The sequence below is a fragment of the Pogona vitticeps genome, chromosome 1 (genome assembly GCF_051106095.1).
Source record: "Pogona vitticeps strain Pit_001003342236 chromosome 1, PviZW2.1, whole genome shotgun sequence".
In the NCBI taxonomy this organism is placed as follows: Eukaryota; Metazoa; Chordata; class Lepidosauria; order Squamata; family Agamidae; genus Pogona; species Pogona vitticeps.
This window is the reverse complement of record NC_135783.1, coordinates 36,048,965-36,069,916: the sequence shown is the minus strand read 5'-3', so window position 1 is coordinate 36,069,916 and position 20,952 is coordinate 36,048,965. Positions and strand designations below refer to the sequence as shown.

General features: G+C 41.9%; 1 protein-coding gene across 5 annotated transcripts in view; it reads left to right on the top strand.

Annotated features, from left to right (window-relative positions):
* Positions 1-6,730: 6,730 nt before the first annotated feature.
* SUSD4 (sushi domain containing 4) overlaps positions 6,731-20,952 on the top strand; it is a 165,172-nt gene continuing 150,950 nt past the window's right edge. For 2 of the 5 annotated variants that reach the window (XM_078382987.1, XM_078382986.1), the window contains exons 1-2: positions 7,846-7,980; positions 9,086-9,216. Coding sequence is in view for 2 of the 5 variants with exons in the window: in XM_072990779.2 (XP_072846880.2) it covers positions 7,815-7,980 (166 nt within the window). In the remaining 3 variants the exon portion in view is untranslated. Of the gene's footprint in view, positions 6,975-7,779; positions 7,981-9,085; positions 9,217-20,952 lie in introns of those variants that run through there. The other 3 variants (XM_072990784.2, XM_072990779.2, XM_020786647.3) reach the window with 3 other exon arrangements.

The window sequence follows — 20,952 nt, the reverse complement described above, 5'->3', positions numbered from 1 at the left end:
CCCCAATAAGAGGGTTTAGGTGTACATTCGCTCCTTCTCCGGGCATCAGCCTCCTCTCTTGGGACCTTTAGCTTCTCTACCTTGCCAGTCGATGGGTCCTCCAGCCATATCCACTCCCAACCTCCCGGCAAACTGTCTCCCCCCACCTTATATCTCCTAGCCTCGCCTCCACTTCTGCCTGGAGTCGCCGTTCTCTTCCTGCCAAGATATTCCTGCCTTCTCCAATGGACATCCCCCTCAGTTTCTCCTCCATGTTCCCTGGGTTTTGCTTAGGTGATTTATTCTTCCTGGGAGGGGGAATGGGTGGTGTTTGCACATCCTTGTTGGCAGAGAGTGGGAGGGGCAGCACTCCCATGAGAAGGGCTTTGCTCTCACCAACAGCCTCACAAACACCTTACACATAAAACAATTCTAATATTAATAAGTGAGTAGAGTCTTAGATTATGGCCCGTGAAACTCAGGTACACATCTGTAACGGCCTCCCTCTACCTCACAAAGGGGGTTGCTACGTCACTCTAAATCACTCTTCTTTTCCACTGCCACCAACCATTCCCTCAAATAAGTAGCTTCAGGCCAAAATATGATTCAAAATAAAAAACTCAGGTTTATTAGGTACAAATAAAAGGAATGGTAAATCACTTATAATTAAATAATAATTCAATCACTATAATAAAGGCACTAGCATACACAGACTCTCACAATATAACACAGATCTCCTAACTCCTCTCTAAACCCTATCCAAGCCCAATCCAAGCCCTATCAGTCCCTATCTAAAATCTCTCACACACATTCACTCCCATTTATACAACAGCTCCACCCCTTATGTCCCACCCTCCGTCACACCATTGGTAGATGACTCACAGCTTTAGCAGTGACAGACAGGTGAGGTCATAGCTGTATGTAACACACATCTCCACTCAAAGAAACCAATAGTGGCCTGAATCCAACTGGCAATTTTAAGTAGAGTAGACCCATTAAATTGATTAAGTTACCGTACTATAAGCCTCAAACCATTCTTGAGTAAGTTAGGCAGTGTTTCTTTCATTTTATTGGGTATACATATGTCTGTCTTGAGCCAGTAATATTCTAACTAGTAATAGCATTTGGATTTTGGCTAACATTGCCCCATCTCTTGTGCAGGAAAGGACTGGGGCAGTTAATAGGCTATCCATCACTAACTGCCCAACTGCACTTATCCAGGAATAAAATGGACTGAACTGGCAAACAAGATGTATTTAAAGGCATAAAACTCTTCATAGTCCTCAGCAGCAATCTGCCTATCAACACTAGACAGGCAGCATGTGCAGTTGAATTGTGTAATATGAATAGTGCTGCACATCCGGTTTGAAAAAAGCATTTGACAATGGACAAAGCACTGGAATGGAAGAAGTTAACAACAGTGTGAGTTGTATGCTCCTTAAAAAGTAGGTGGGCCAGGAGCTATAATTTCAGAGAAAAGGACTAGAGTCAAAACAATCTTGGATCACTGCTGCCAGTCGGAGCTGATGTACTAGGCAACATGGACCAAAGGGCTTGTTGGAAGCCAGTTTTGTATGCTTCTAGAATTCAAAAACCTAAAAGATATATATATAAATCTGAGTTTACTAAAGTTGATTTAATGCCAGGTTTATGAAAACAGTTTTTAAAAGTCAAGTAATCATTTATATAGGTCATGTTAGCCAAGGGGAAGAACAGGTTCAAACAGAGCTCTTCCTCTGCTTGGAGCCTTTCTAATAAAGCTTAATTAGCAGTAATTGCTAAGACTGTAATGATACTAGATTTTTACACTTGTGGTTGGTTATCCTTGCCTGAAAGGTGTGATAAATCAGCAACAAGAACAATATTCCCTGTCCACATTTCACTGCATTCATTTAGAAAAGTGGGGGAGTAGAAACCCATTGTCCAAACAACATTATCTTCTGTCACAGAGATGCTGCTACTGAAAATACTTTCTGCAGAATTTTACATGTTTATCCATTTTAACTTTGCCTTTTCAATAAGGAGAAGGCAGCTTATCAGAAGTGCAGAACTATCTGTAAAAGTATCAAAATATACTAAAACCTAATTAACACAAAATTTAACTTCCAGGATAATTGAAAAGATATAATCATCATTAGCCAGATCCTGGGAGTGGTAATTAATCTGATGAACATGAAGAACTTGCAACCCAGCGTAGACAGAACAAAGATCTAGAAGCTCCATAAAAGATGGAACTCAATATGTTTTACCAACTAAGTATCTTGTGCCACCTATGACCTTACTATGACAGACTGAGACTAGTTTCAAACCATTGCATCTTCTTATGTATGAAGCTGATTATGAAGACATCACAAATTACAGTTAGATTTGTGATACTGTGAACCTGTACTGAGAAATATGAAATAGTTTCCAAGTTCAGCTCAAAGTGCTGCATTTGAGATCTGGAGATTTTAGTTAACAGCTTAGAACTGGTCTACTGCTTTTCCACATGTGCCTGCCCAATACTGTACTCTAAAATCTTGGAGAGAGACTTCTCTTAAGTATTCCAATATATGAAGCACAGTAAATGGCTAATAGTGAATAGATACTGCTGCTGGTGGATTCCAGATGTGTAGATGTTTTTGAACTCCAACTCTCACTATCTCTGACCATGGGCCATGCTGGTTGAGGTTGATAACACATGCAGTCCAACATCTGAAGCAGTGGTTCCCAACCTTAGGTTCCCAGATGCTCTTGGACTAAAACTCCCAGAAATCCTGACCAGCACAGCTAGGGGTGAAGTCCAAGAACATCTGGGGACCGAAGTTTGGGGACCACTGATCTGGAAGGTGACATGTTTATTCATTCTTAGGCAATTGTGTATCTACACTATTTCTTTTTCACAAAGTCTGAATAATTAATATTTAGGTGTAACTGAATAGGAGCTTGACATTTCATGAACTGGTGACACTTTTAGGTTGAGAGATACAGCCGGTGCTACTGGTAACCACATTCTCTTTCTGTAACTTGGAAGACTTCCTGTGACTTGGCAATTGCTAATCTATTATGGAAGCATATTGATTGAAGCTGGGAAGCTTGGTTGGATGCTGCACAAATGAAATGACCGTTCAACAGAATTAGTCTTTGGCAGTGATGGTTAACATTCAAGGCTGCTGCCATTATAAAAACATGTCACACAAGGTATGCTATTTAAAAATACTTAGAATAAACTGTATCTTGATCATTTTCACAAGTGACATTAGCAAAAGCTATTGATATTACAAGCAAACAGTCACTGAAATAAACAAACATGATCTTTGTTGATCACAGCTTGTAAATTTAGTGTGTGTTTTCCTAGCTATATGGTTCTAACGTTGCTTGAATTGTGAAGCTTAAATGTGCAATGGCTGCCCAGCTCCAAATTCCTGAATGAAATGGATTATCCAAATAATCTTGGTATGCAATCGAACAGCTTTGGTTGACTTGATGTATGACCCATGCTGAGAACTGGACAAGAAGCAGTACCATCAATTCTGGATTATTGATGGCACTGTGTTACAGTTGCTTTGGTCCCTCTTGAAGGGCCAGACTCAGAAAATGGTATTGAGAGAATCCTGTTGACACCTTGGCTGTTGGTCTGTGGTGTCCCGCAGGATTCTGTCTTGTCCCCTATGCTATTTAACATCTACATAAAACTACTAGGGGGAAATGATAGGAGTTTGGAACCACAAATACGCTGATGGCATCCAACTCTATCTTTTCTTTCCACTTAAATCTGAGGAAGCCCTTTTGGTTCTAAATCACTGCCTAGAGTCAGTAATGGAATGGATGAAGGTGAGTAAGTTGAAGCTCAATTTAGACAAGGCAGAAGTGCTCCTAAGTTGACTGGAAGATCAGGTAAAAGGGATTCAGCCTGTGCTAGATGATATTACACTCACCCTAAAACTTCAGGCCAGCACCTTTGATGTACTTCAGGATTCATCCCTGAGCCTGGATGCTCAAGTTTCAGTGAAGCATCAGATATGCATGTTCTGGAGGTATCTGCCTAGGCTATAGTGACAGATGCCTTAGTTGCTCTACTGTATTAAGGATTATATTGTAGTAAGCTCTACATGGGGTTTCCCTTATGAGAGTTCAGAAGCTTTTCAGCTGCCCCCAAACTGTGCAGCTGGACTGCTGATATGGGCCAGATATAGGAGATATTTATTCCCTCCTTCCCTGCTGCCACTTTAACCCTATCTCACAGATTGAAAACCAATTCAAGGGTTTTTTTTTAGCCCTGCAGAGCTGGTTTGGGGGATTTATGAGGAGGGTGTGGCATCTGCCCAGGTCATGAATATTCATATGCTATCTGCATGGACCAATGAGAGTGCTCGAGAGGCAGAGTCATGAGATATAAAATTCTCTGCAGGAGGAAGGGGAGATGAGATTGGAGTTTGAGAGGAGGTGAGAAGGGAGATTTTGGAATTGGGGAGTTTGGTGGTTGAGGGTGGATGAAGTGAGATATTTGGTTAAGAGTTAAAGACATTGATTGTACCTTCATCACCTGTATTAATAAACAACTTCTATTTGGTTCTATTTAAAATGACACATGGCCTGGGCTGCTATTATTAATAATACTGTACATAATGTTGATGTAATTAACTGGTGGCAGCTGAAAGACATGTAGCTTGTGCTCTGTGTTTGATGAAACAATCAAGAGACAGGTGGGAACGTGACAGGGAATACCTTGATATGAATTTGAACAATTCAGTTATATATGGGGAAAAAACTGTTGTTGAATTGGGTTTAGCAAGTTTAAAACCAATTTTAAAGTTCTGACTACACGATGCACAGGGAAGTGCAGTTTTTTATTTTTGCCTGGGAAGACTATTTGCCTTTCTGGCTTCCCTCTGTGTAGCCACTTTTAGCCCTGTGGATTGAGAAGAATGGGTGAAACAGGTAGCTAATTTCTGGGAGAGATGTCCTAAATCATTAAGGGCTTTATAGATCATAACCAGCACCTTGAATTGAGCACAGAAACTGACAGGGAGCCAATGAAGGTGTACCAAGACTGAGGATGTACGATTGAATTTACTAATCCCAGAAATCAGTCTAGCCACTGCATTTTGGGCTTGCTGTAATTTCTGTGCTGTTTTCAAGGGCAAATTTGTATTTTGATCCTGCTGAGCTTACATACATCCTGTCAATCATGCACTCAGTCCACATAAGCGCGCTGCTCTTATATTTTCACTGGCATGATCTATTACCCAACCACTGTGCTTTATTTCCTTTGTTCTAGATGCCAAGTTAATCTGAAAACATTACTTCCTCATTAAAAACCCATACATTTTAATTGCAAATCTGAAAAGTATGATGGAAACATTCAACAAATGAGAATACCAAAAAGAGAACTGGCTTTACATTGGCTTTCAAGAATCAACGGATTACTGAGTTTTCTTCTTGAAAACTGTACTAATCCCAAACTAACCTATACAGTATATGTAGTTTAGTGGTTTCAACCTTCAACTTGTGGAGACTCCCAGTCCTCACATCTTTCAGATCAATTCCATTGGCTACTCTTTATAAAAAGTTATGAAGGGCAATGCTTTAATCGTAAGTAGAGGAATCAGGATTGCTCATCATGACTTTAATTCCCTGCCCCATATTTTCTTCAATAATTGGAGCACTTATAGGCAGCTTAAAGAGCTTTTCTTGAAACCCAAGTACACTGAGGCTCAAGAATTATAAGTCCTTCCTGACCATTAGGCAAGGTGAAGTGGGCCTGCCAAGCAGTAGGTTTTGTATATCATAACAAAGCAGTAAGTGGCAACATTTAATTTATTACTGTATTTTACCCTCATGTGTACATAAAGAGTATATTAGGGTACTCTGCACCTTGATGGGAAGTTGGTGGGAAATTGCTGCTTGTTCATCTGCCTCAGGCAGCAAAAAGGTGTTGTGTACACCCCAGCAGCATGATCAGGTTTGCCTACCAGGTCATACTGACTTTTTACTGAGCCATTTTGTTATGATCAACACATTTATCGTGTTTTAATAAGGAAGTGTACATATGCACAACAGCCAGAAAGAGCTGGACTTCGCACGCAAAGCTGTAAACAGCACTCCTAGCGGCCTTTTCGCGCAAACTGAAGATGGAGATTTATTTGCAACCCTTTTGCAATTGAACCAAGTTATGAAATGCCACCTTATTCAATTTCCCTCCTTCCACGTCTGGAGTGGCGTTCTTGGAAAATGGCCGCCACTTCCCAAAGAGGTCAAATTGGACGAGTTGGCTCAACGTGACCGTAAAAAAAAAAAAAAAAAAGACCGGCATTTATTCCAACATGGCATCTTGCTCTTTTTTAAAAAAGACACACACACCGAAAAAGCCAAACTTCAGTGGGAGCCCCCGTTTCTCTCTTTAACTGCTAGACTTCAAGGGTGAGTGTCGGGGTGGGGAACGACAGCCAGACGCCCCCCTTCTCATGCCCGGCTCCCGGTGGTGATGGCGCTCTCACAGCATTCACACAGGGCTTCTCGTGACAAACCAAGAGCGTGCTTCGCAGGCAGAGAGGAGACCTTCTCCGCTCGCTCATTTCCCCACCACCAGGGAACGCAACGTCGTGGTGGCGGCGGCGGCTCCTCGCCTGCCAGAGCTCAGAAGAAGCAGCTCCTTCGCGGGAGCCGCGTGGAAGGCGGCTCGTGCACTAAAGCAGGTGCGCGCTCAGCCTTCTTATTGGCAGCAGCTGCGGCAGCCGGCGCCGGATCAGCCTCGCGGGTGTTCGCCTTCCCCCCCTTCTCCATCCCCTCCCCTTCCCCGCAGACAGGTAGGATGAGCGCGAGCTGCGGCGCGCGCCGTGCCTCTCTCTCAGCCCTCCTCCTCCTCCGCTAGCGAGCGCCGGGAGTGCGGCGGCGGCGACAATAATAATAATAATAACAATAATAATAAGGGCAGTGAAAGGTCGCGGCGTAACCAGCGGGAAAAATTGGCGAGGGAAAAGAAAGGTGGCTCCATGCAGGCGGGCAGCCCTCAGGTAAGGGGCGCACTGCGCCGCTGACTTCGGGGCTAGCGGTGCGGGAGGGGAGGGGGGGAGGAGGCGCGGCGGCGAGGAGGGGGCGGGAAAACCGGGCGAACGTGGGACCGTTTGCCACACGGTTGTGGAGGAGGGGGGGGGAAGGCTGCGACATGAAAGGGAAGTCCTTGGCAGGTTTTTTTTTTCTCTCCAGGGTTCGCCACCCTCTCTCCCCCGCCCCCGTTCCCCATCAAAAGCAAAAATGCTGTCTGAGAGGTTTAAAGAGGTTCCCCCAGGCCGGCTCTACGGTGAAGGCGAGGGGCGTGTTTCAGTTGTCGGAAATCATACACGAGACTTTTGCCATTTGTTGGGGGGGGGGAGCGAAGCGGTGGGAGAAGCACGTTGAGGCTCGGTGCAAAAGAACCGAGTGGCGTGGTGTCACGTCAGCCAGAGGCAAGGACCGGCTGAGGGAAGGACCGAGATTCGATAAGCGCAGGGCTTTTCTGGGCTAGAAAAATGGTGACATGTGAAGAATAGGGGCCATCGCTCACGTCTGGAGAGACAAACCCCCCTCCCAAATAGTGAGCGGCAGGAGATTGCCTGGAAGCGAGGCCAGAGTGGTTATTCATGAGATATTTCTCAACCTGCCGGTAGGGGGCGCACAAGCGATGCCAGGGCAACGACGGCAAGCTGGCAGGTGAAGGTTGTTACCAAGTGCTTCGCTCCTTTCTAAGTGCTTTTTGAGTGCTTTCTTTTAAAAGGAGGTGTGTACGCATGGGAAAGTACCCCTGTGCTCAATCAAACAGGCTCCCCATTCTGTTTGCAGACCATTGCAATCCTGATGCCCTTTGCGGATGAAAGATGTGTCATGGAATGAACCCGAACAGCAGGGATCCGTTCCTAGAGAAGCAGGAGCAGCAGCAGCAACAGCCTCCACGGTTGCTTCAGCGTTCACAGTCAAGGCTATCCCTCGTGGTCTTGTGGTTCCAGCTGGCTTTGTGCTTTGGCCCTGCACAGATCACAGGTGGTGAGTGAGTGAGTGACTGATTGACTTATAAGATAGGTAGTAGCTGAGCACTGGGCTATGTGGAGGGCAGAAGTGTGGGAGAGAACTGCTGCTGGCAGGCAGGTTTCCCTTTGTGTAGGAGGTGACAGCCTCTGGCTATTGATCTTGTATGCACAAAATGCTGAAAGGAGAAAACATCCTCCCAGGTTTCAGCCTGGCTGCCTTGCAAATCTGTGAATTGCAATCTACCCATCCCCTTGGAAAGACTGAAGGCAAACACTCTTCTCCCTTTCTAAGCAAGGGGGGGGGGGTTGACCACATTTACTTCTTTTAGTAACATTTGTATACTGAGAAGGATGATTTATTTTAAAGATTTGGTAAAGAAATTGCTTTCTCAAAAAAAAGGATGTTTCATGTAGATAGATTCAAGACTATTCTTTGTCACCCCAAAATAATGTTGGGGTAGTATGTAGTCATGTGCTCCAGCCTCATGCGTCACTCCATAGAAGTAGGAGAATCATTCTATTCTTGTTTTAAAAGAAGGTAACCCCTGTGTGAGAAAGTCCTACCACTCTCACTTTCTTGAATGTGCATGTAAAAAAACTGCACTCAGATTGTTTGCTGGGGAAAAGTCCTGTCCTCCCTTTGCACACCCACACTGATGTGAGTTCTTTTCTAATGATATGAAGCATCCACCCACCTGGCTAGGAATTCCACTGGGATTCACGGAACATATATAAACTCTTCCTAACAATAGATTATGACTGCCAGAATCAGATGCTAGATATAGCCTATAACTAGAAGTGAGTTAATGTCGCAAAGGTAGTCTTTCAGGTTTGTCAACTCAGATGTTCTGTGTAGTGTTGGTAACCTCAATGAGAGGAGAGAGACTGGAAGAGTGCATGAAGCTCTAGGAATGGGACTTTATTACATGCAAAGAGCTTGAGAAGGACAGTGGGCCAGTCTTGTGAGATGAGGGTAAAATGTCAGCCAGCCATGTTGGAATTTCCTGTGAGTAGGGGCAAAAACCTTTTGTTCACTTATTGGATGATTCGTGGAACCAAATGTTGATAAAACGTTATACATTTTCTTTTTGATGGAACATTCTCTGTTGTCATTTTGGCAGATCATACTCTCCTCACCTCACCCACAAAATTTTCTAGAGACAAATCTTCTGAGAGAATTTGGTTGAATATCAGGAAAAACTTCCTAAATGTTATAGCAGTGCAACAGTGGAACCAGTTACCTCGAGAGGTGGTGAGTGTTGCAACACTGGAGGCATTCAAGAGAAATTTAGACAACCAACTGGTAGAGAGCAGGGAGTTGAACTCAATAGCCTTATAGGCCCCTTCCAATTTTATGATTCTATGATATCTTTCAATTTTTGGAACCAGTGCCAAATGGAAATCCGTTTTGAAAAATACTATTCCATTTGAGGATAATATTCTAGAAATTCAAATCAGTTATATTTAATCTATTCTTAAAATTCCTTACTGTATGCTTTAGATTTGAGTTATTATTTGTACACCATTTCAAGAAAAACTATTGAGGACTTTGAGATGTTTTAAAATGCTAAATTTCTCTCAATGTCATTGGGATAGCAGCACTAGGTAACAGCTATTATATCCTGACATTCTACTTGTGAGTTTTGTAAAGGCATCTGGTTGTTCACTATGGGAAACTGTTGAGCAGGGCACAACTTATGTTAATATGAGGAATTTAAAAGTGAAATAAAAACTGAGGCTCTGAACTGGAATCCAGTACAGGTGAAGCAGTCAGTTTTACTGCAAAAAGGTGACCGTTGGGATAAAAGTGTGTGTCTACATCCCCATGGGTCCAATTATATGTTGTACATAGGACATTATTAAAAGCTGAAATCATATTAGCTTTCCAAAGACATGCATTCTTGCAGATCTTTGTGTTTGAGCAATGAAGCTTATTTGCAAAAACTGTTTCCCCCATTGAGCAAATGTAAAACAAAGTACGTAAGCTAATATGCAAATTGTGAGCAATGTGAGAAGTGCTGCGACAATCAAATATCTTTCTCATTGATGTGCTGTCTGCTACATGTAGCTTAATGTACTGCTTAAGTGGATCACAGAGAACCCTTAATATCTACTGTGGGAAAGTATGTTGGAAAAATTGTTTGGTTTTTTCATTGGAGTTGATTTGAAGTAGTAGGTGCATTTTAATATTAGAAATAAATATTTCAATTGCAGACTGAAGCTTTTTAGTTATGAAAACCATTCATCATCTGTTTCTAAGCCAATCTCCCCCCCTTTTAGTTATAGCCCAGTGTTCTATGCTGTTAAAGGTTTAACAAGGTTGAAGCTGCTTGATCTCAAGGGAATCACAGAGGCCACAATCAATCAAGAGCTGGGCTTAAGTCATGTGAATTCTGTGTTGGGTTTTGGCCTAAACTATCATAGGAAGACATTTAGATCTTTCAGCAAGAGATCTAAGAAAATGAGCATATTGTAATAAACGGTTTTAAAGGTGTTTAATTCAAATAGATGTGAATTGTAAGTTTTGTTATAAGTGAATTTTAGTTCTGCAGGGTTGTTGATGGTATAATTTGGCTTTCCTTTTTTCTTTTGGTTAGCTAATGGCATGCTGTTGAGACAGGAACTGTGTTATTTGTGTCATGCTTCTTTCACATATGGCTCCCTGTCTTGACCTGGAAGTGCAGGTCTGCAAGTGTCCTTCCAGTGTTTTCCCATCTTTGTCATTAGTCACTAGTATAATAGTAAGCGATAGCAGTACTATATTATCAAGATGTATAAGAACTTTATAAGCATGTCTGTCTTTTAAGCTTATAGATGAGAGACCTCCAAACTGTCCTGTCCTCGACAGCTCTGCTCAGTTCTTGTAGACTCAAGTTTGTGCTTCCTTCAGGGAGTCATTCCATCTTATGTTTGGTCTTCCTAATTTCCTACTGCCTTCTATCATTCCCAGCATTAATATCTTTTCCAGAGAACCCTACTTTCTTTTGCTCAAAGTAGAACAGCCTTAGTTTCAATGTTTTTGCCTCTAGAAATAGTTCAGGCCTACTTCGATCTAGGACCCATTTGTTTGTCTTTCTTGTGGTCTGGGGTATCCACAAAGCTGTCCTCCAGCACCATATTTAAAGCGAATCAATTTCTTTCCTGTCAACTTGCTTCGCTGTCCAGCTTTCACACTGATATATGGTGACTGGAAATTCAAGAGTATGGATTATCTTAGTCTCCTGTGATACATCCTGATACTTGATGATCATTGATGATCAATGACCTTCATTGCTGCCCTTTCAAGTCTTAATCTTCTTCTGATTTCTTCCCTCCAGTCTTCATTTGGATTGATGGTTGAACTAAGGTATACAGTGGTGCCCCGCAAGGCGGGCGCTCCGTTTTACGACAAAACTGGTTGACATTGATGTTTTTGAAATTCCCTATGGGGGAATTTCGCTTTGCAGTGATCGGTTCCCTGCTTCAGGAACCGATTCTTGCAAAGCGATGATTTTTAACAGCTGGTCGGCGATTTCAAAATGGCTGCCGGGTAAACAAAGTGGCTGCCCGCTGTTTTCTGGGACGGATTCCTCGCTGCACAGGCAGCGAAAATGGCCGCCCTATGGAGGATCTTCGCTGGACAGTGAGTTTCCAGCCCATAGGAACACATTAACCGGGTTTTAATGTGTTTCTATGGGCTTTTTAAAATCGCTTTACGACGTTTTCATTCTACAGCAATTTCACTGGAACGAATTAACGTCGTAATGCGAGGCACCACTGTACAAGGTATATTTCAGTTTCTTCATTCTCAATGTTACAATTATGTAGTTCTGTAGTCATATAGTCTTCTTAATATCAAACTGCTGTCCTGCTTTGGCACTTTCTTTTTTCACTTTCACTAAAAGTCGTTTCAGGTCACTGCTGCTTTCTGCCAGTATGATGATGTCATCCGTATATTTTAAATTACTGATGTTCCATCAATGTTTACTCCTCCTCCTCCTTAATCTAGTTCTGTATGATATGTTCTGCATGTAGATTGAACAGATTGGGAGATAATGTGCACCTTTGTCTGACACTTTTGCCTATGGGAAACAATTATTTCTTTCTAACAGTAGCCTCTTGTCCACAATACAAGTGATACATTAGGACAATCAAGTGCAGAGGCACACTCATTTCTTTTAGAACTATTCATAACTTGATCCACAAAGTTAAAGACTTTGCTGTAGTCTATAAAACACAGACTGATATTTTTTCTGAAATTCTTTGGTGTGCTTCAATAGCCAGAGGATATTTGCGGTAGAATCTCTAGTGCTTCTTCCTTTTCTGAATCCAGCCTTAACAGTGGGCATTTCCCGCGCCATATAAAGTTTCCTTTGTTGCAACATCTTGAGCATCACTTTACTTGCATGGGGAATTAGAGCAATGGTCCTATTGTTACAGGAGTCCTTGGCATCTTCTTCCTTGGGCATTTGAATGTATATTGAATGTTTCCAACCTGTGGGACATTGTTTTGTTTTCTATATTTGCTGGAATGTTCTTGTTAGGATTTTGAGGAAATTCTCTATGGCTTGAAATAATTCTGCAGTGGCACCTCGACTTACGAATGCCTCCACTTGCGAACAATCTGAGTTACAAACAGCTCCGTTCGCAAAAAGTTACTTCAGCTTGCGAACGGAGCCGCAACTTACGAACCAGAAAAAGAAAAAGAAAAACCTTTCCTGTCCTTTTTTTGACCTAAGTTCATCTTAGGTCAAAAGAAGAAAATAAAAAAAAATTCACCCCCTAGTGGTAGAGTATGGATTAACCGGCTTTGCATTAGTTCCTATGGGAACTAAAGCCTCTACTTACGAACAGTGCCTCGACATATGAATGAAAAACAGCAGGTACAGATTAAATGGTTTTCAATGCATTCCTATGGAAAAGTTTGCTTTGACTTGCGAACTTTTCGACATACGAATGCCATTCCAATATAGATTAAGTTCGTAAGTCGAGGTACCACTATATTCCATCTACACCATGTCATTTATTTCTTCCCAGTGCTCTTGAGGCAGCTTTCACTTCACTTTCTAGAACTGTAGATTCTTCATCATAGGATACTGCTTCAAAGGAATCTGTCGTCCTTTTATGTCTTCTGTATAGGCCTCCCTTGTACTTTTTCCACTTTCCCTTTATTTTCTTCTTCATAAGACCTTGTTGGTTTTCCAACATTCATAAACTAGGCATACAATTGCCTTTGACTTTTTGGATCTTCTCTTTTGCTGTTCTCATTTACTTCTTTGCACTGGCAGTTATAATAATTTTCTTTTTCTCCATGTGACAACCACTGGATGCTTCATTCAGAATTCTGCAGCTATTTCTGTCACCTTTTACTCTTGCCTTAGGTCCTTTTGGGGAGTAAGGTGGGATAGAAATATTTTAATTAAAAACATAAATAATAAACTTTGTTTCTTCTGTCATCCATTTAGATTTTTCTTTCTTTTTTACCACACAAATTGTCTCTTTGCATTCTTTCCCAATATTATCTTTGGTTTCTCTGGTCATTGCTGTATTCTGCCAGTAAGATGGTATCATTTGCATATCTTAAATTATTGGTGTATCTTCCACCAATTTTCACTCCTCCATCTGAATTTAGTCTTACTTTCTCCTGTTACATGTTCTACATATAGATTAAACAGCCATCCTTGTCTGACACTTTTGCCTATAGGAAACTATTCTGTCTCTCCATATTCTGTCCTTAACAGTAGCTTTTTGTTCACAATACAGATTACACATCAAGAGAGTCAAGTGCTGAGGCACACCCAATATTTCCACAACACTCCATAGTTTCTAATGATCTACACCAGCGGTTCCCAACCTTTTTGGGACTGTGGATCAGTTGAGGGGGTGGGCTCCATGCGCAACATGCCTCTGCATGAGTGCAACACACCCCTGCGCAAGTGCGAGATGCCCACCGGGGGGGGTGAAGATCCGTCTCTGCAGCCCAGTTCCGGCAAGGCAACAGACTGGCACCAGGCTGCGGACCGGGGGTCAAAGTTTTTCCTGTAGTCTGTAAAGCATAGACTGGTCTTTTTCTGTAAATCTTTGGTGCACTGCAATAATTGCAATATGATTTTGAGTGCCTCCTTTTTTTCGAAATCCAGTTTGAACAGCAGGCATTTCTCACCCCATATAAAGTAAAAACCTACGTTGCAACACTTTCAGCATCACTTAGCATGCCTGACTAATTAGGCAAGGGTTCTATAGTCACCACAGTCCTTGGCATCTCCCTTCTTCTGGATTGGAATGTATATTGAGTGTTTCCATTCTGTGGGCAATATTTTGTTAAGCAATATTTTTAGTGAAAATAATTTATGAAAAACATTGATTTTCTTTCAAAAACTGTGGCCAATAACACTGTTGGTAGCTTAAGTAAGTTGAAGTGGCCGTAACCTTACTGCTGATTTATGCTTGTGTAAGGAAAACTGCAGAAGTCTTGGCTGCAAATTGCAACTTGCTAGCAAACTGCTGGTTGTATTCCTTGGTGCACATCTTACTGTACAATTGAGAAGGAGCCCAGCACTACAGCAGCTCCTTATCAATGGGAGGAATTTGCTGCCAAGATTTTTGCAGTTTCTTTTACACAGGCATAGTTTGATAATAAAATTCTGACTAGTGTATATATCACAGCAATACATTATTGTTAATTTGCAAGGAACTAGATGCATTATTAGGTGCATGCCCATTTTGCAATCAGGTATGCACCTTATAATATGGCTGGTGCCTCATTAGTTAACAGCAATTCACCATGGTGAGTTATGTAATTTAACTTACATATGTGCAAATTATCAACAGGGTTTTGGCCAATATTTTCAAGTATAGGTCAATGAAAAATACTCTTCATGCTTATTTAATTCTAAGAGTGCTTAAAATTTATACTGTAAATGGCCTCATCAAATCTGTAACTATGAATAAGAAGTCAGATTAGTCTTCCCTAACCTGGCAGCTTCTAGGTGGGTTGCACTACACAGCTGTCAATAAAGCTGAGATGGCTGGAGATAGTAGGAGTGGTACTCAATACATTAGAAGATGATTTGGTTAGGAAAGTGGGGAAAGAGGAAGCTGGCATTTTTGTCCCACACCCAGTGTCCTCATTTACACAAACTGCTTAAATATGCAAGGCCAATGGCAATGCACTGACTTGCCTGCTTCAGGTTTATGTTTTAAATAATCATGGGTATGACATCACTGTTGGCGCTGTGGGTTAAACTGCAGAAGCTTCTGGTGCTGCAAGGTCAAGACCAGCAGTCGTAAGATCAAATCATGCAACACAGTGAGCTCCCGTCGCTTGTCCCAGCTCCTGCCAACCTAGCAGTTCGAAAGCATGTAAAAATGCGAGTAGATAAATAGATACCACCTCGGCGGGAAGGTAATGGCATTCCGAGTACCTGTCAACCTAGCAGTTCCAAAGCATGTAAAAATGCGAGTAGATAAATAGGTACCACCATGGTGGGAAGGTAATGGCATTCCGTGTCCAGTTGCGCTGGCCACGTGACCACGGAAACCATCTTCGGACAAACGCTGGGGCTCTATGGTTTGGAAATGGGGATGAGCAGCATGCTCTAGAGTCGGACACGACTGGACTAAATGTCATGGGGAACCTATGACATCACTATTTTGTGCCTATCTTGTCTCATTCATAGCTGCAAAATAACAGCTTTGTAGAGCTTGATTTATGCAGTTATGTCTCAGTCCAGAAATTTTTCTCTCTTGTAAATGGGGCTAAAGGTGTCACAAAATTCTGTTTCTATAACATCCAGCATTCCTGGTTAAAACAACTGATTTTCTCTTTGATAGCGGGCTGTGAGATTTTTTTGATGCTGCTTAAAATGAGAATATAGTCCAACATCATGCTTGATAGCTCCGGCTGCATGCTGCTTATAGATATGAAAGGAACATTAAAATGATGCCTCCAACTTTTGGAGATATAGGATTGGAAGAAGAATATATTAACACTTGCTTCCAGATAGGGAGCTGATCTATAGAATTTGACCTTCCTTTAAAAGCTGCATTCAGCATGCACACAGCAGTAAAGAATACGATCCTCAGCTGGATTGTTGTATTGGACGGTGATGTTTCTGGCTTCAGGTACACCCAAGGATTTGTGTGTCCTCTGGGATTTTGTGATTCTTTGAATGGCACATTGTGTGCTGTAATCTGCCCTTTTGGAAACCTGAGTTCTTCTATGAATTTTAGTTTGATTCTTCAAAGATCTGCGGCAAACAACATCTTCTAAAGTTTTTTCAGTGTAAATTATCTGTCCACAGCTAAAACTGTGAGATCTCACAGATCTCAGAACCCCTGCTTGGGTTGCTCTAAATAGGAATCAACTTGATGCCACATAGCACACATAAAATAGCAGTTCAGAATGGAGGGCTAGATATAAATAATCTTGGAACCAAAGAGCTGGAAGGGACTCTATGGATCATTGAATCCAGCCCCTGTGAAGGAGACATGGTGTGGAACAACTCCCAATCTCTGGCTCTGCAGTTAGATACAGTACCTGAATCACTGAGCTATAACAACATGATATTTGGGGAGGAGTTAATTCTTTTAACTCTGCATGATTTTTTAAATGGAAACTCTACCATTGTACCACATGCTTCCTGGACCATCGTGGAAAACATGTGTGCACAGCCTGCCCATACAAATTTTCCACAGCAGTGAAAATAGTAGCTAGTTTGGATGATGGTGGTGGGGATCCCCCCCCCCAAATAATGTGTAGGTAAGGCTTGATTTCTTCCCTTGATGCTAAAATTCTGGGCCTCAAACCAACTGATAGTTTCAGCTAGAGAAGACATATTAAATCATTTTGAACTGGTATGTCAACACTGTGTACATGCAATTGAATGAGTGCTTAGATTGTCTTTGTGTTTAGCATCGGCCTGCAACTGATCACCAGAATTTAAGATACAAGTAATGACATCATAGGGCACCATCATCTGGTTTGATTCTAAAACCCAGCTGGTTTCAGTGTGTAGGTGAAATACTTTCCTTCATTCTTTCACACTTTATCCTATCCTACTGTAATCAGCTGTATCTGAAAGTGTGTAATTTTGACCGACCAGTTATCTGTAAAAATTTGGATGGATAATCTCTTATCTGTCATAATATCAAAGCTGAAAATGCAGAATTGAGCATTTCTACAGCCCCTTCCCATGCATCCATATCAATTTAGTTTTCTTACTTTCATCTGTCGATCATCCCAAAAAATAAAATTAAGGGGCAAAATTAATAATTCAGTCAGTACAAAATAATTTTTACAAACATTCGTAATAGCTGAAAAGCAGAAATAAAATAAGCTACCAAGGAGGAAAAGTAAAATATAAATTAAAACAGAAATAATATGCACAAGGTGTTGTATGTGTAGAAAAGATTATTTGGGTACAGGATAGTGTGTGTGAGGAGGTGAGATAAAGATACTTCTCGCCGGAACACCGTCCATTCCAGTGGAGGAGGGAAAGAGGGAAAGCTCAGGATTGATAGTACCTCTCTCAGAGGCTATTTCTACAGGTTCCCTCAAGCGGGGCCCAAGAAGGAAGAGCGGTTGGGGGTCTGAGGGGGACGGGAGAGTTGAAGGAGCATTCAGAAAAGGTGAAAAGAGGGACCAATCAAAGGAGGAGGAAAGGGGGGAAAGGACAAGTGAGAGGGAAGTAACAGTAGTAGAGGGGGTAGAAAGCGAGAGAGAGAAGGGAGAAAAACCTACCACCGGGGTGGGAATGGTTCTGGTTATAAAATCGGTGGACCCATAGGTGGGAGACATTAATGGTGCCGAGAGATGAAGCTGACCATAGGTCGAAAGTTGTCATTCCTCTGAAACCATCATACTGGGGAGAGACTGAAACCCGGGAGTGGAGATGGAGACTGAGGGAAGAGAAGGAGAGAGCAGAACAAGAAAGGAGAGAAAAGGCAGAATGAGGAGGAGACAAGGGCCTTGGGAACCTGGGAGTTCATGGAACTCGGGGAAAGAACCCAGTTGGAATAATACCTGGGAGATGCATCCATGCCCCTGTTGCCTCTTTTGACAGGGACGACAGTAAAAGACTGGCTTGTCAGCAGAATAACCAGGACCTTGGACACTTAATTGCAGGAATCCATTTCTTAAAGAAGAATGGGAACCCTTTTCATCCCCATTGGAAGAAAAGGAGAAATATGATGTTCAAATTGATATAAACAGTTTTATTGATGTTCTTAAAATAAATGTTAAAACATTGCAACTGGAGTCTGTGCCTGTATCTGAAGACATGGGACCCCAAGAGGAGGAGAAGCAGCCTGACTCACAGCACAAACCCTCACAGAGATAGTTCAGTGGTTTAGCCAGAAGTTAGGAGTTCTGTTCCCCATTGTGCCTTCGTGACAGGGGTTGGGAGGCACAAAATGATCCATAGCTCTGTGTGGTGGTTTAGTTGAGGGCTTAGCTGAGACCAGGCTGTAAGTGTTGAAGGGAATCAGCCAGGGAGTGCAGCTGGAAGCAATGACTAATAACCACGGCCCCATATATGTTTGGCTCCTGTGCGATATCAGTGCAGGAAGCAACTGTTGTTTTTGGATGCTATTGTTTGGGGATTGCTTTGTGAAATCTTCTGTACAGTGGGGTCTCGACTTACGAACTTAATCCGTATTGGAAGGCAGTTCTCAGGTCGAAAAGTTCTTAAGTTGAATCTGCATTTCCCATAGGAATGCATTGAAAACCATTTAATCCGTATCTGCTCTTTTTGTCCATAGAAACTAATGGGAAGCTGCTATTCCGCCTTCTGCCACTAGAGGGGGATATTTTTTTCTTTTTTTTCTTTTAACCTAAGATGACTTAGCTTTAAAAAAAAGGAAAAAAAAGAGTTTGTAACTCAAATCTAAGTTCGTAAGTCGAGTCCATATATTGCTATGAGAGCAGTTCGTAAGTTGAAACGTTCGTATGTCGAGCCGTTCATAAGTCGAGACCCCACTGTATGTCTCTCGACCATCAGACTGGACCTTGACGGGTGTAATTCACGACCCTCTGCAGTCCTTAGGTTAAAATATTTTTACCCTGCCTTTCTCCTTAAAAAGGACCCAAGACGTCTTACATTATTAGAAAGACAATATTTAAAAGCTAAAAACATCAAGTGTACAACTATTTAAAAAGAATTAAATAAACATGTTAAAAATGGTAAATAAAATCAATACTAAAAGCACAGTTAAAAGCAACAAAGCACAATAATCCATTTAAAACCCTCTCGGACAGCCAGTCACTAAGGGAAAGCCTGCCTGAAGCCTATCTTTGTCAGCTTGAGGAAGGACAGCAAAGATGGGGCCAGCTTAGTGTCCTGTTGAAGGGAGTTCCAGTGTGGAAGCAGTAACAGAAAAGGTTGTCTTTCATGTCCCCATCAAATGAACCTATGAAGGTGGTGGGACAGAGAGAAAAGCTGCTGATCTTAGCACTTGGGTGAGCTTATAAAGGGAGGCACGGTCCTTGAGATTTCTTGGACCCAAGCTGTTTAGGGCTTTATAGGTTAAAATACACACTTTGATTTGTGTCCGGAAATGGATCAGTTGCCAGTGGAGCTGCTCTAATGAAGTTTATGTGATCTCTGTAACCAACCTCAGTTAACAATCTGACCAGTGTTTTGTATCTGCTGATGTTTGCTGACACTTTCCAAAGGTAGCCCCACATAGAGTGTCTTTACAGTAATCCAGCAAGGATGTAACTGAGGCATATGTCACCATGGCCAGATCGGACCTCTCTAGAAATGGACGCAGCTGACACGCTAGTTTTAACTGTGCAAATGCATACCTGGCCACCACCAAAAGACTGGACATCCAAGTTCAGAGACAAATTTAGGAGCACCCCCAAGCTGTGCACCTTTGTTTTCAGAAGGAGTGTAACCTCATCCAGCACAGACTACAACCCTGATCCTTGATCTGCTTTTTGACTGACCAGGAGCACCTCTGTCTTGTCTGGACTAAGGTTCAGTTTATTCCCCCTCATCCAGTCCATTACTGACACCAGACACTGATCTAGGGCTGAAACAATTTTTTCAGATTTAGGTGGAATTTAGAGGCAGGCACTTTGTTTTGAAGATAAGTAAATTATCTTGTTCTTTACTCTGAAATGCTGATAATAAAATAAGGCAAACTATTCCTGTTAGTAATAAAATGTCTTGCTATTTTAATTTTCATTTCTGTATTGGCTTCTGTGAATGTTTGCCTGAGGATAGAATTTAGACTTTTTGCTCCTTTTATTTTTATCTGCCTGTACTGAAAGCTCTGCTGCTTCATCTCAAATCAGTATAAAATATATAATGCTACTGACTGTAATAAATAATTCTGCTTATATGTTTTAATTTTTGGCTCTCCAATAAAAATTCCTAACGAGATTTTAAACAAACAAACAAACAAAAACTCTCCAAAGCCAATCATACAGAAAAAACACCCATAACAGGTTATTTCCAGATGTACTTTACTGCTGCCATCTGTAAGAAGTTATTCCCACTTACTAGGAGTTCAGGTCATTCAGATGGTGACTTTTGAGTATTGGAGATTTGGTGTTTTGCTAGGTGCAAGGATCAGGGATTCTTTTGGTTTACACTACAGTTCATCAGATCCTTGCCAGAGTTGAGTGAAATCGTCTGTAGTATGGTGTTGGAAAACCCTATACAGTACTTTATTGTAGTCCTAAAGGATTTCAGTATTCATAGTGGCAGTGCCTTAGGAGAGCCAACTCAGGAATTCATAGATGCTGTGACAGTCATGGAGTTTTCTCAGTATGTCGCCAATCCATTTCATTTGACAGGGCATACTTCTAGGCATGGCCTTTTGGACTGAGGGTTAAATTATATGTTTTATTTAGCTCCTCATCAGAAGCATAGCTCCCTTAAGAGGTAAAAGCTGGGTGCTTATCCTGCTATAAGGTTACCTTTGTTCTGCATGTTCCAAATTAGCTCTCTTTTGTGATTGTTCATTGGGAGACAGACAATGGGCTTCATTTGCAAGTCTG